The 14,532-nt window shown below is 37.7% G+C and overlaps 1 protein-coding gene across 2 annotated transcripts in view; it reads right to left on the bottom strand.

The window, feature by feature from the left end:
• Positions 1–8,252: 8,252 nt before the first annotated feature.
• Positions 8,253–14,532, bottom strand: part of PIGO (phosphatidylinositol glycan anchor biosynthesis class O) — a 547,687-nt gene continuing 541,407 nt past the window's right edge. For both annotated transcript variants that reach the window (XM_044077361.1, XM_044077374.1), the window contains exon 10: positions 8,253–9,938. In XM_044077361.1, coding sequence (XP_043933296.1) covers positions 9,809–9,938 — 130 coding nt within the window. In that variant the 3' untranslated portion in view covers positions 8,253–9,808. The remainder of the gene's footprint in view (positions 9,939–14,532) is intronic.

The raw sequence follows: 14,532 nt of genomic DNA, 5'->3' as shown, positions 1-14,532 counted from the left end.
ATTAATAAAATTAAATACAATAAGATCTTAGTTTTAAAATACTAGAAATTGAAATATGATCATTAATTCCCAGGGGTTTAGATGCATCAAGTCTGAGTTGCCATAAATATTCCTTTACCTCAAGTAAAGTCTTAACATCACCCCCTCTTTCGTTGTATGAAACTCTATCAACCACAAAAAATATAAATTTGTTAAAATTTGAACAACTCTTATAAACACTTGCACTACAATCCATATCCATTAATTCCTTAAGGTTTTTACCTCGACTATATGTGATGGTAGGTTTATTACCCAATATTATGGTAGTGCCCTTATTGAACACACTCTGCCATGTGTCTATTAAAATAGACTTGATTTGTCCTGCAATTGGATTGTATGGTAAAATCATTGCCCTTCTACTACCTTCAATTGCAGCATCACTATTAGAAATAGCTGTCGTTCCTGTTTTCAACAACCCTCCTTTTAGGATGGGTTTAAATACTGTTTGCCTTTTAATCTCTATTTCAGAGTGAATGTCATTTAGGATATCCATAGGATAACCTCGCTCAGAGAACATATTGACTGACCATTGATGTGATTAACTTGTTCTCCATTATACCACATGATCAAGGGTCTTGAAATGTTTAGTAACTGTTTGGCCAAGCATAGCAACTATCACAAAGTTAATGTCAGTTTGATAGCAGATCTTGTTGAAACTGTTTTGTGCAATAATTTTCACTTATTTGAAGGTGAGCTTTTTAAACAGATAACTGGTGTAGAGATGGGAGCAAAGTGTGCACCAGTCTATGCCAACCTGGTTTTGGCTGACTGGGAAACACACCATGTTCTTACCTCCAAGTTTTCGAACAAGATAAAACTATATCTGCATTTTTTGGATGATATTTTGATATTTTGGAGGGGACCAGAAAAAGAGATTTATGAATTTATTGAACACATAAACACCACTACATCATTTTTAAAGTTCACCTACAAAATACATAAAGAGACTTGTGATTATCTAGACCTCCTTTTGTTGTATGATAAGGAAAAGAATACGCTACAATCAAGTTTATATCGAAAAAAGACATACTCCAATTCCTTTTTACATTTTAAAAGTTGCCATCCTTTTTATCAAAAAAAGAACATAATTAAGGTCCAAATGGTGAGACTTTCGAGATTAGTGAGTGAAGACAGTTTGTTTGAAACAGAGCTTACCACGTTAGTCAATATGTTCTCTGAGCGAGGTTATCCTATGGATATCCTAAATGACATTTGCTCTGAAATAGAGATGAAAAGGCAAACAGTATTTAAACCCATCCTAAAAGGAGGGTTATTGAAAACAGGAACGACAGCTATTTCTAATAGTGATGCTGCAATTGAAGGTAGTAGAAGGGCAATGATTTTACCATACAATCCAATTGCAGGACAAATCCAATGGCAGAGTGTGTTCAATAAGGACACTACCATAATATTGGGTAATAAACCTACCATCACTTATAGTCAAGGTAAAAACCGTAAGGAATTAATGGAGATGGATTGTAGTGCAAGTGTCTATAAGAGTTCCAGTATGAGTAAATGTGGGTCTTGAGGGGCTTGCAAGTTTATTAACAACGGACCATATGTGGTAGTTCATAATTTTGGTAGAACTATAAAATGCCCAGGATACGTCAATTGTAACACGAAAATGGTGATATATATTGCCACCTGTTTGAGTTGTCCAACATTTTACATAGGGAAAACCATTAGAAAATTAAGATTAAGAATTAATGAATACATAAGAGACATCAAAAATAAAAAAAGTTCTAATACCCTATACATGCATAGTCAAAATTGTTCAAATTTTAACAAATTTATATTTGTTGTGGTTGATAGAGTTCCATACAATGAAAGAGGGGGTGATGTTAAGACTTTATTTGAGGTAAAGGAATGTTTATGGCAACTCAGACTTGATGCATCTAAACCCCCGGGAATTAATGATCATATTTCAATTTCTAGTATTTTAAAACTAAGATCTTATTGTATTTAATTTTATTAATTCTATTAATTTTATTAAACTAAGTAACAATATTTATTAATATTTATTAAAATTACATCACTTTCCTATTAGATTGTTGTTACTATGAAAGGGGAGGCTTTTAATAGCACATTTTTCATTATGGTTTCAATACAGGTTTTTCGGGTATACATCAGAAAGTAATAAACTATTCTAATTTTTATTTTTATTTTTATGTTCTGTATTTAAATGGAAGTAGTTGAACTCAGTTAGTTTAGAATATTTGACAACGTGAATTAGAATACTACAACTTCTTTAGTTTAACCATCAAAATACGAACGCGTTTTATGAGTTGTTTCATTATTCACGATCAATGTTGGTTGTGATTGGTTGCAAATGGGAGGTGTGTTCATGACTCACACTTTTTTAAAAAAGGGCTGTTGTATTGGAAATTATTCTACTCTGAAGAAGCCTGGTTTAAACTACGGGTAAAAGCGCTTAGTAGTATTAAGTTATGGTTCTTGGTTATTATCGTTGTGAAACTATTCTGTGGTTGATCCAATAAAGCATTTCGTGTTTTGGGACACCAGTCTGGTCAACTTTATTAGTAGGTCGTGTTCAGTTTATTGGTGGGTATTGCATGTGTTTGAGGCAGCTAATCACATTAGTGAGATGTGCGTGGTCTTACACCAAACATGCACAGCATGCATTATGGGTAGGTGTGTTACATGGGTACATGGCTTACACCTTAACTGTGACATGCACTTTTTATTTACAATAATAAATGTAGAACACACTCACCAGCATCTGTCCACGGCCTTGATGTCACCCCAGGGGGACCTACATAGAGATGAGACAGTTTGTCAGTGGCCACAACTGTGGCATTGCTACTGTGTGTTTGCAATCTTACAGTATAACAACAGTTTACATTCACAGGGCTACAGATTATGTTCCAAATGATCAGTATTGCACAAAAACAGGCTCCACATCTTTTAACGACGCACTCCACATCTCACATATGCATGATCTACCAATACAGATAACAGTAGTCTATAGATAAGCCATGTTACCTGCATGCTCCATGTGTGCTTGCTGGGTGGCTCCAACCTCCATCATGGTGTATGTCTGTTGCTGTTGTTGACAGGTGCCACCAGGCTCAGGAGCAGCTCCTCCACTCTGGTGAGGGGGGGTTGGATATTAACACCACCTCCTGTTGCAAGCTGTTGTCTCCGCACATCAGCAGCATGCTGACGGACATATCTGAGAAGATCACTGCAGTGGTGGCGTACCTGCTCATATGTCCGGTTATGCAGGCATACTTCATTTATCCTGCGGACATCTTGCCACACTGCAGTACGCTCCTGCTGCTCCTGGCTGGTTTGTGAGAACATGAGACTGTAGTGCTGAATCATACTGGAAGTAATTATGTCATCTTCAGCACTACTGTAACTGGGGTTCCTGCGATGTGCCATGATCCCTGGAAGACATAAATACGAAAATATGTCTGAGCAAGTCATATGGCACATTTAACATTATACAGTACAGATATCACTGAACTGCCATATATAGCAACCTATTAGCTAACCGAGAGTGTAACACTAACTGCCACTTATCACTGCTCACCCCACAACTGCTTGGAAGTGCTTGGCACACTCTCAAGCTAATGAGCCATGTTCGGCACAGCAACAAAATAAAATCACTATATAAGACTATACAAGAGTACCTGGCACACTGTATGCAACACGATGAACCACCTAGCCACAGTAGATATACATGAAGCTGATGTGTAAAGAAATATATCATCCATCACAATGAGTGTAAGGTCCAGTAAATGTATTACTATTATACCACACAACTTGTTAATGGCAAACCCGTGTCCAAAATATGTGCACAATTGGGAATATAGGTTGCATACTGCTGTAGTACACTATGAATGTTGCTAGATACGCAGTTATATGTTTTACCACACATATGTCAAAGGACATGTTACAGACATACCCACACACACATCAGACATAATTACAGGACACAAAGGTATGACAACCCAGATAAGCTTTCAGTGTGTACTATACAGTACTGTGTGTCAGTACTTACACAACCTTAATCTTGAGAAATGTAATCTGTGATAAATACAGGGACCACAAAAAACAGTGGATGCAAGCAATGTGGACATACACCATACTTTGCTGTACAGGCCCAGAGCTTCAAGTAGTACTACAGTGCACACAGGATTTGGATTCAACATCAGTACCAATCAATAATCATAGATGTAGTGCTTTAGTCTCCAATGACACACCCTAGTTAAAACCAAGGGACTTAATCACACTGTATGCAATAGCACTTTTTCTGCCTAGCAACAGAATACACAGCTTTTGCTAGGATCAAAGCAAGGACCCATAATACCATGGCATAAACAGTTTTCCACTAAGCTATCCCACAGATACATATCTTTGATGTATTCACAAACACATTGACCATCACAGTCAGTTAACAGTACAGAGAATCTATTGCAACAAGTAGATGTAGGTGTGTATGAGTATATATATATATATATATATATATATATATATATATACATATGCACATCCATTGGTGTACATATACATATATATGTAGGCACATATACATTTCACCTTTCATAGTGAGACTATCAATTATACAAAGGATGTGAGGTGTACAGTAATGTAATAAAATTGCACAGTCTTGGGATAAATGCATTGAAGTTGTTCACAGCCCAGGTAGCTTTAGCAGGCCTCACTGGCTTCAACATTGCAAACTGAACAAACCACCCACAGTGTTTAACCACCACATGTCATATACCAGCACTGTATGCTGTCTTGTTTGTCACTCACTAAAACCTACATACAAATATGCGCATACTAACCTTCACCAAGACATATATCTCCACCCTTCGCAAACAGTTGCAATATGTTCCCTGCTCTATGCACATATACAGATGTGAATATATATGACACATATATATTTCTCCGTATGTGTGTGGCATACACACACAAGGTCCACACTGTTGTAAGTCCCTGGACCTCACAGCTGAACTGTTGGGCCTTGCTGCAACACAAACATATGAACACACACTAACATTATGGGGGAGTATATATGGCTACAAATGCTAGATAAGCATACTAGACTGCTACAGTAGTTGCCATTGCTAAGTTACACTTTAATATGACTATCATGCATGTGTTGTTCTGTCACACCAATGTTTATATAATGTCAGCGCTAATCCCCCCAACAGCCATTGGCCACACTACTGTACAGAACACAGATAACATGTATCAGATCTTTGACATTTAATGCTGAGCTACACATTTCACAGGTATGTCCCACTGCCCACAGGTACACACTGTATTGTCCATAGCAGTAGTTAAGCAGAACATCTATGCATAAATAAGTACTGCTGCCACATATGAATGGTTCACATTATGTAGACTATTCTTCAATAACATCTACTACATGCCAGTAAATACATATGTGTCACATACCTTTCCTTTGTATGATTTGGTAATATTTATTTTTCTTTTTCCTTTTCTCTGTCTCTCTCTTTCTGTCAGTCTCTGTAATAGAGTGATTGAGTTTGTTGGCAGAGACTGCAGCCTGCTTCTGTAGGTATTTGCACATGAGCATGTGATGGCCTCTGCAACAATTAGTGGCCACCACTTGCTAACTGCATGCAGCCTGTTGTGTAGTAATTGCAGTAATCACTGTCATAGCAACCCAGTACTATAAATTGCTAACTCATTTAGGCGTGGCCCTTTCAGCTTTCCAAGATGGAGATCATCCTTGTTTGCTGTGGACATCATTGTTTAAGACAAAAGTTTGGTATAGTTCTTCTATCAGAAGCCAGGGGAGTAGCCAGAGATTTACATTTTGTACTCAGATCTAATGTTGCTGCTTCCAGTACCCACTTGTCAGTATAGAAATGTACTCACCCCTCAAAATGCTACCCCAAGATACATGGAAATCTGTACTCTCTTTTCAACTTTTACAATTAACTGCCATACAAAGCTAGTTATTGAGATGTATTCATTTGGCACAAGAATTGTTTGTGAACTGCTATACTGTGAATATTCATTTACTCAGTTCTAAACAGTTTGTGCTTTTTTAGTGTTGACATTAGCACAAGCTGCTCAGAAAAACTGGACAAATGTCAGTACTGAGAGTATGCTTACCTACATCCTTGGTAGACCCTGCACACACAGGTATATTCTACATTTGGGTAGGGGTGCAGAAGTACAGAGAGCTTAAGTATTATTGTGTGGATTTTGTCTTGCTGGACTTACAGGGTTGCTGTGTACATGTTAGTTTATCAAGGCAAGTAGTCTGTCTGCGCAACTCCCAACTGTGGACCTATCAACATGGTAGCCAGAAAATGGCCTGTTATTTTTTGTCTGTGCACCACATGTCTTTTCAGCAATAGAGCAATGGCATTGTTACAGTTGGTTGCTACCAGTATATGGCTACATCCATTTGTATTTCAGTGTTGTATTCCTACATAATGGTATGCTTACGAAACTCCTTCCAAAGCTATTTGCACAGTGTGTAACAGCAGAAAGGCTGATATGCCTCTGTGTTTCTGCCTCTGCCAGACCTCTCAAACACTCAGGTACATATTTGAACAGACTCAGGGAAAAGTAAAGAAAAAGTCAGGGACACCTTTAAAATGTTAGTGCCATTAAGTTGAAACATTGAGAGAATCAGAGCATATGAATTAATACGCCTTTTCTGAAGTAAAAGAAGTGTCTAACTCTTAATTATTGTCATTATTCATTAAGTATAATTCACCTTTTATTATAATTATATATACCTAATATATACTGGATAAGCTCTTCAAACTTATATTTTACCACATATTTAGGAGCACAGGAACAAGACTAGACAAGTGATCATGGGCATTGGTTGAGTTAGGAACCTATCCTTCCAGCAAATCTTGTTTATTTGTTGGTGCAGATGTTTGCATAGCCACTGATATTGTGAAGACATGGGAAGTCAAATAGGACTGGGTCTTTCTTGGCTCAAAAAGTGAAACACGTGTCACCTCAGAGCAGCCTGCACATATTTCTGTCCAAATATTCTTATATTTGCCTTTATCTCACCATAATTGCCTACATGCTGAGTGCAAGGGCTTACCAGAATGTGATAAATCAGGCTTCTCTTTACCTTACTCTTATTTCATGTTAGAACCTCCTGAATATAATGGAAAGTTTATTGCCCATTAGTACTACCAGTTTCATTGCCTCTGCTTCTTTCTACCCTTCCCCCACTACATCTGATTTACATGTACTTTTAGATCATTATGGTATGCTTCTATTTCACTTTACTAAACAATATACAATTCTTATTTATTGTACTGTGTGTTATATGTCCCACATTTTAATAACATATTACAACTTATCTCCTATACCTAAACTCTGTATTGTATGTACGTAACCTGTTTCAGTTTTGGAAATATGTTGTTTGATCATGGGCTACTAATAGCAAATGTAGATGCTTTTGTTTTGGCTTGGTTCACTACCTGTAGTAAATGGCATGTCAGTTGTTGGGTGGATGTTGAAGGCTTGACAGGAAGCCAAAGGGGAGGCTTACATGGATTTTTTTTACTTTCCAAAGTTTAGATGTCGATCAAATACATGGCATTCAGCAGTGGAATACTGCAAAAGGGTGTAGGAATAGCATTTCCCTTTCCTAGTGTTTGTCTTTTCTCCATGGTTGTGCAGCTGGGGAGTTAGTATATTTAATTAGGTATTTGTGTGACATGGAAGCATGAGGCAGGACAGCTTGCTGCCCTACAAAAATGTTTACTTTGTGCCTTTCATTTTTTAATGACTATACTGATGTTGATGTGCTGATATTGGTTATCATGTTTTATGTGACCATAACATTCTGACATGAATTTATCCACTTCTGGCCTACATTGTGGCTATAAAGGGCAATTATATCAGAAAAATAAGCGAAATACCACACAAGCCCTTTTGGATGGGCATGAATCTGATAGACAACTATTGCAAACCAATGGACAATATCAGAACCAAAATAATGTAAGACACAGTCTTGGAAAAAAAAAAACTAAAATGCCACTGAAACTGGGCAACAAACTCTGGTGCAATGTCATCCTTCACACAAATATGTCTGACTACAGAAGGTTGAATAATGTATGCATGCCCAGTTTTGAATTTCTACCTTGAGTTCCATGATTAACAAAATGTTCTAGTATCTAAGACAGCTCATATCAGGAGGATACCTTAAAACTGTAAAGAAAATCAAGTACTTTAAGGCTTAGGTTTAATTTTGCACATGTTACAAACAGATGTTACTGATATTGATCAAAATTCAGTATAACACTAAAAATCACTTTATTCCATAATTAAATACAATGTATATGTTTCTTATATTATATACATTAAATGTATTCTTTATGTACGTTTACTACAAAAATCTGTTTCAATTTAATGAATCTGTTTTGTCTTCTAAAGCTAAACCTAACATTTTGTTACAGGGGCTTATTACAGTAATCTTATTTATAAGCTGCCATAAGAAACATTTAGAAATCTGAAACTCATGCAGTCAGCAATAATGTAACTATAATGTTATAATACTAATGAAACTAAGAAACTCACAACTTTACAAGATAATAAATATAAAAATGCAAAGTCTATTTTGCGAGAGGTAAAACTGATTTCATGACGCAAAACACCTACAATTTTGAGATGCAAACTCCATTTTGCAGTGTTTTAATCTCATTTATGTCTCTTGTATTTATCTGAATAACAGAAATAAACACTACAATGATGCTTAGAAGTATGGCTTTAAAAACCCAACAGATCTCTGAAATATAACTTTTTTTTGGAACTTTGGGTGTGTTAATTCACATTTTGATGTGGGATACGTCCCAAATCTGTCTCAATTTACATATTTATGGAGCTGATTCAGGTATGTAGCTGTGTCTGTAGTTTCTTAATAAGAGATCTTGCTATGCATATGTTATTTAAAAACATAGGTCTAACCTCCTGTGTGACTAAAATAACCTATTTATTATTTTTAATTCATTCTGTTAACTGGTTACTTCCACTGAGCCAAAGGCTGGTTTACAAGAAAGACCCATGGAAAAAGATCCACAACAGAAATCAAATTTACATTGGTCACCTAAACTATGCAATATATGCAAGGAAATGGGAGCAAGCTACAGTACCCACACAAAGAAACAGAGAACAAACTTACCCTACACAGCATCTGAATGCTGGAACTGACATCCAAACGACAAATCTGCAGGGCAGCAACATTAATCACCATGCTACCCAGAGCAGTGGATAGCAGTTCAGTAAAATGTCATAACTGTACATGTTTAATACAATTAACCATAACAATTACAGATACGTTTGTGTTTCAAACTAAATCAATACTTTCTTCTAATAAACATGAAGAACTCCAATGCAGTCAGCAATATTTTTATCTTGCATAGTGAAACCGCATTTTTTTCTCACACTTGACAGTTATGCGATAATTGAACAAATAATATCCTGTAGTACCTTGCTGCAAACAAAACCTTTCCATCCTTGAAGAAGAAGCATGTAGTGCTGAAAGTCACTTCAAATGTTGGTTTAATGTATCACAAATGACTGATCAAAAAGGAATAGTCAAGAGCCATCAATAAAGCACAGCTTTGCTCTAGCCAAGCTGAAACTTTCTGGTCACAGTTTGGTTTTTTTTTTGAATATGCTGCCTTTGTTTTACCATTTCTTCTTTGGCATTTCATCTGATGATTATTTTATTTTTAATTTGCTTTCTGCAGCTGGTTTTCTCATAGTGAGAGGTCTCTTACTGCTACCTGACCTGACTGAGAATAAGCTTTTTAAACCATCTGTTCACAGCATTGTCCACCCATATTACTAAAGAAATTCCAAAAAGAAGAGATATACTTGTGACAACAAATCCAACAGCCTCAAAAAGGAACCTAAAATAAAAGAAATAACAAGTTACTACAAACAGAAAGAAGAACCTACCAAGCATCATGGCATTGAAATCATAAGCAGTAATAATAAGTGAAAAGTATCAATTAGAAAAATAATTTAGAATTTACTCCAAGCAATAGGACCTCTTTATGTTGCTCAGAGTCCACAGTCACAAGATTTATTATCTCCCAACATCTAGTTTAAGGGATATGCTCAATACTCCTACTTCTACTTCCACAAATAAGGCATCTTCCCTTCTTAAAACAGTTCAACGAGACATATAATAGCAAAACCTTTCCCAAATCCCCTTACTTTCTAACCATACGCACAGGTATTAAGAAGGCACATCTGCACTCAGAGGGGACACAGGGATTCCTTAATATCTAACTGAAAATTTATGGGCATAATGAGTAATCAGATACAAGTGCTATCTATAAAAGGACTTCTGAGATAAGTTCAACAAACATAATGCATATTCAATCAGCTGAATAATTATTTGTTACCAGCTCACTACATTTGGTGACTGGCTACATAACCTGGGTACAGGTGATCTGGGATAACAGCTTCAACTAAACAATTACTAAAAATAAACATGCTATACAGTTAGGTATAACGCAAGTACAGCAAAAAGTTAACAATTAAAAAATTAGCTATATTATGAGTAGTATAATACTACTCATTTGGGTCAAATTACTTGGGGTTGAACATAATATTTCATTTGCCAGTAGATTGATCAGAAGTTTCTACAATCACAGTGGTAATTATTTCCTAAGTGAGGAGTTTAAGGGATACCATGAACAGAGAAAGAGATACACAACCATATGTACCACAGGCAGAGTATTCCACAGGACTGAGAAGAGAACACTATACTCAGTGTTGTTCCACTTATGCATGTGGGGCCTCCAATATCTGATTTTCCTTAGGCTAAAGGGACCTAGAAAGTGTTTACATGTCTGTTTGTGAGGTAAATACCATAATAAGGGCTATTTTAAGCCTAGCCAATTTTCCTTCAAAGATGAGGATCAAACCCTGTACCTTATGTCTGTGATGTAAACACCTTAATCATTATGCCAAATCTCTCCCCGTGTTCCAGGCAATAATGCTTCCAGGTCATATACTACATCTACCACTTACAAACCTATCAGTATATATACAGCTGCAAGTAATACAGCAAGACTTTCAGGTTTGCACAGTTAAGGACAGAGTACTTACCAGTAAAGAAGACATTGTTCTGTAAAACCATTAAGAGGTGCTAGGAACTTTGTAATATGGTTATAAATAAACATTTTTTTTTCTCCAAGTTGTCTCGTTAATTACTTACTGGTACAGCAAACAGTTCAGGAAACCAGGGACAAATCTGGTCAGCAGATTTTAGATGTAGATAAGCTTAATGGCTATAACCAATAGAAATACAGGGAAGATAACTTCTCAGTACAAAGGTGAAGAATAAGAATTAATCTGATGGAAAGAAGACGGGCTTCGTCAATGAGGCAGGCCTTTCGCTGAGACAATAAACACAGCTTAAATATCATGCTGGAGGCTACTCTGATATAATACTCTCCAAAGTTATCCTGACCTAAATAGAGTACCAGGTACTTGATGACCCCCAGCAAAAGTCACAAACTAAGAACTAATACATCCTTACAAAGCCTTCGATACAGTCATGGTGGCAGCATCACACTTCACAAGTACATAACCAAATAAAGCCCCTCAGTCAACCAATCAAAATACATGAAGATTTGGTTGCATTTGTCTAGTACTTCTTCTAAACCAAACAGGATCTGTCATTTTTTCAACAAAAATCTTACATTTAGGGACATCCATGTTCTCACACTGTCACATGCCATGATCAGTACCATTTAGACTGACAGTGCAGAAATTAAGGTTGCAAGCTGGAATTCCTGGAGTACAGGGTTTGAGTCCTTCAGATCTCATTGACCCGCTGTGTGATCTTGAGCAAGTCACTTAACCAGATATTATTCTTAGGTCACTCTTGAAAAGGCACTGTGTGTCCAGGGGTCTACCTGATTAATAAATAGGTGCTTATTTATTTATTATCATGTAATGTGGAGATTGCATAAAATTTTGTAACCTTGCAAGTCTCCAAAGCCTGCCAGTTCACCCCATGTCACCTGCAAGCAACTTCCTGATAATCAGGAAATAACACAGATACTACATTATTAAACCAGTGATATATAAATATATACCTGTTTGATTTACATGGAACTCCAACAGCAGGAGACAGTGGAAGATCTCTGGTCTACAGGGGGAAGGAGGAACAGCATTCCCGATTCATCAAGAATAGTCTGTGCATAAACTAGCTCATATTTTAACATTATATCCATCATATCTAATGCTAAGTACCCCCTGATGAGTCCCTGACTGAGTCAAATTCCAGGCATTAACTATAGCTGTGAAAGGAGGCAAAGGATCTCATAAGAAAGAACTTAAATCATAGAGTCCTGCTGTACTTGCCAATGTCAGCAAACTATGAAGACATGCACCAAGGAACAAGCGTGTATGGGATACAGCCATTCTTCTACTGGAGTGGGCTTTGACCGTAGTATTTACCAGTAAGTGGATGGGCACTGATAGAAAATAATAAAATAATAATAACAATAACAAAAAATGCAGCTGACAAACCACTTGTAAATATTCTGCTTGGCAACTGCAAGCCCTTCCCTTCCTCCAGCATGTAAGACGAACAACTAACCTGTCTTCCTAACTTCATGCTCCTGCTTCAGGCAATATCCGAGTGGCCAATGCACATCAAGGATGTGTAAATCACTCTCATTTTGTTTCTGGCAATGCAAAGAAAACTGAGAAGTTAATAGAGTGGTTCAGGAAAACCTCAAATTTTACTTTGGGAGGAAACAAGGATTCAGCCTAATGGACAACCCATCCTTATGAAAGACCAGATAGGGTTCCATGCAAATAAGGGTCTGAAGCTCCAAGAAGTACTTTGCACAAGTGATGGCTAATACAGAGAGTGTGTCCCTGAAAATGAACCTCAATGCTGCAGAGCTGGCAGGCTCAAAAGGCAGATGGGCAAACATATCTACATGAAGCTCAGGTCCCATCAAGTGGGGGGTGGGCTCCTTCAAGAAGGTTGGAGATGTAACACATTGCTGCCTGACCAGCAAGTACTGAATCTGCAATCTTGCCATCCAAAAGGTCATGATATACAAAAATAGCAGACACACACACCATAACGGTGGGATATCCATGACCCAAGTCATAGAGAACCCTGATGTGCACCAAGATCACCTACAAGCTAACTGACTGGGGTAATAATAGGTACCACTCCAACCAGACTAAGAACTGCTTCAATATGGTGGAATAAACTTGCTGAGTGGAGGGCTTTGCTGGCAGCTTCATTCATATCTGACATCCCCCCAGTAAATCAGCTAAATACGAGGGTTCTTCATCTGGAGACGGGTCCAATGGCAGAACCAATTGCCCTCTGTGATTGGCATCCTTGGTCAAGACCTGTAGGGTTTCCTGCACTGCTTACAGCCAGAAACCACACGGTCACAAGAAGCTTGTTGGTGCAACTGGAACTGATTTGGGAGCTAATGCTGCAAACAGACATCAAAATAACAGTTTGGATGGATTCCCTAATATTTTTAGGACTCAGATGAACGCAAGAGGTGGAGGAGAAGGGGAACGCTCATTCTGCTACACCAAACGATAACAACAGACAGGTTTGACTGTACCATACCGGATGGACAAGGAACCCCCCCTGCCCTGACTCAACTACGCGAGGTTCCCAAGACCCAAAAAAGCTCCTACCGGGACTACTAACTACAGTGAATGCTCTCACCAGTAATTACCTCCCAAAAGGGGAAACTGAAGAACTTCAACCTAACCTACATTAAACTACAGGGAACCCCCCCCTGCCCTGACTCAACTACGCGAGGTTCCCAAGACCCAAAAAAGCTCCTACCGGGACTACTAACTACAGTGAATGCTCTCACCAGTAATTACCTCCCAAAAGGGAAACTAAAGAACTTCAACCTAACCTAAATTAAACTACAGGGTAAATTTAAAGCATACTTCTCTCCTTCTCTCCTTAAAAGCTAAGAATAACGTCTAGTCTCAGGAACCTGGCAGTTAACTAAACTTACCTGGAAAACTGCTCCCATTAAGACCCTGGGGACTCCTGGCGGTGAATGCTGACGTCAGGAAGTTATCAAATAATCCCTCAGGTTCACTGCTAACTTTACACTTCCTTACTTTTGGTATTGACTGTCCGCTTGCCCGGTCGTATCTCCCGGCCGAAAGGTAACTCATAGATAGTCAAGTAACCTCAATCTGTGTGTCTACTGCAGTGTTTTGGAGCCTTCTGTAATCTTTTTGGCTCGTGATTGCTTATTGCTGCTTAGCATTGTACTGGCATATTTGGTATTCTTGTTGCGAGACTACACTGTTGGGAAATTAATCTGTGTGTCTACTGATGGGTTTTGCAGCCTTGTATAATTCATATTGCTCATGATTGTTTACTTTTACGGCTTTGCATTGTACTCGGATAATTACTACTGTTGTTGTTACAGAAGACACTGTGGCGTGTCTGCTTGCTAGTCGCAGATGTAAAGA

The sequence above is a fragment of the Protopterus annectens genome, chromosome 1.part1 (assembly GCF_019279795.1).
Source record: "Protopterus annectens isolate FY-2018-M chromosome 1.part1, PAN1.0, whole genome shotgun sequence".
Lineage (NCBI taxonomy): Eukaryota > Metazoa > Chordata > Ceratodontiformes > Protopteridae > Protopterus > Protopterus annectens.
Note: the sequence above shows the minus strand (reverse complement) of the source record. Positions and strands in the feature narration are given on the sequence as shown.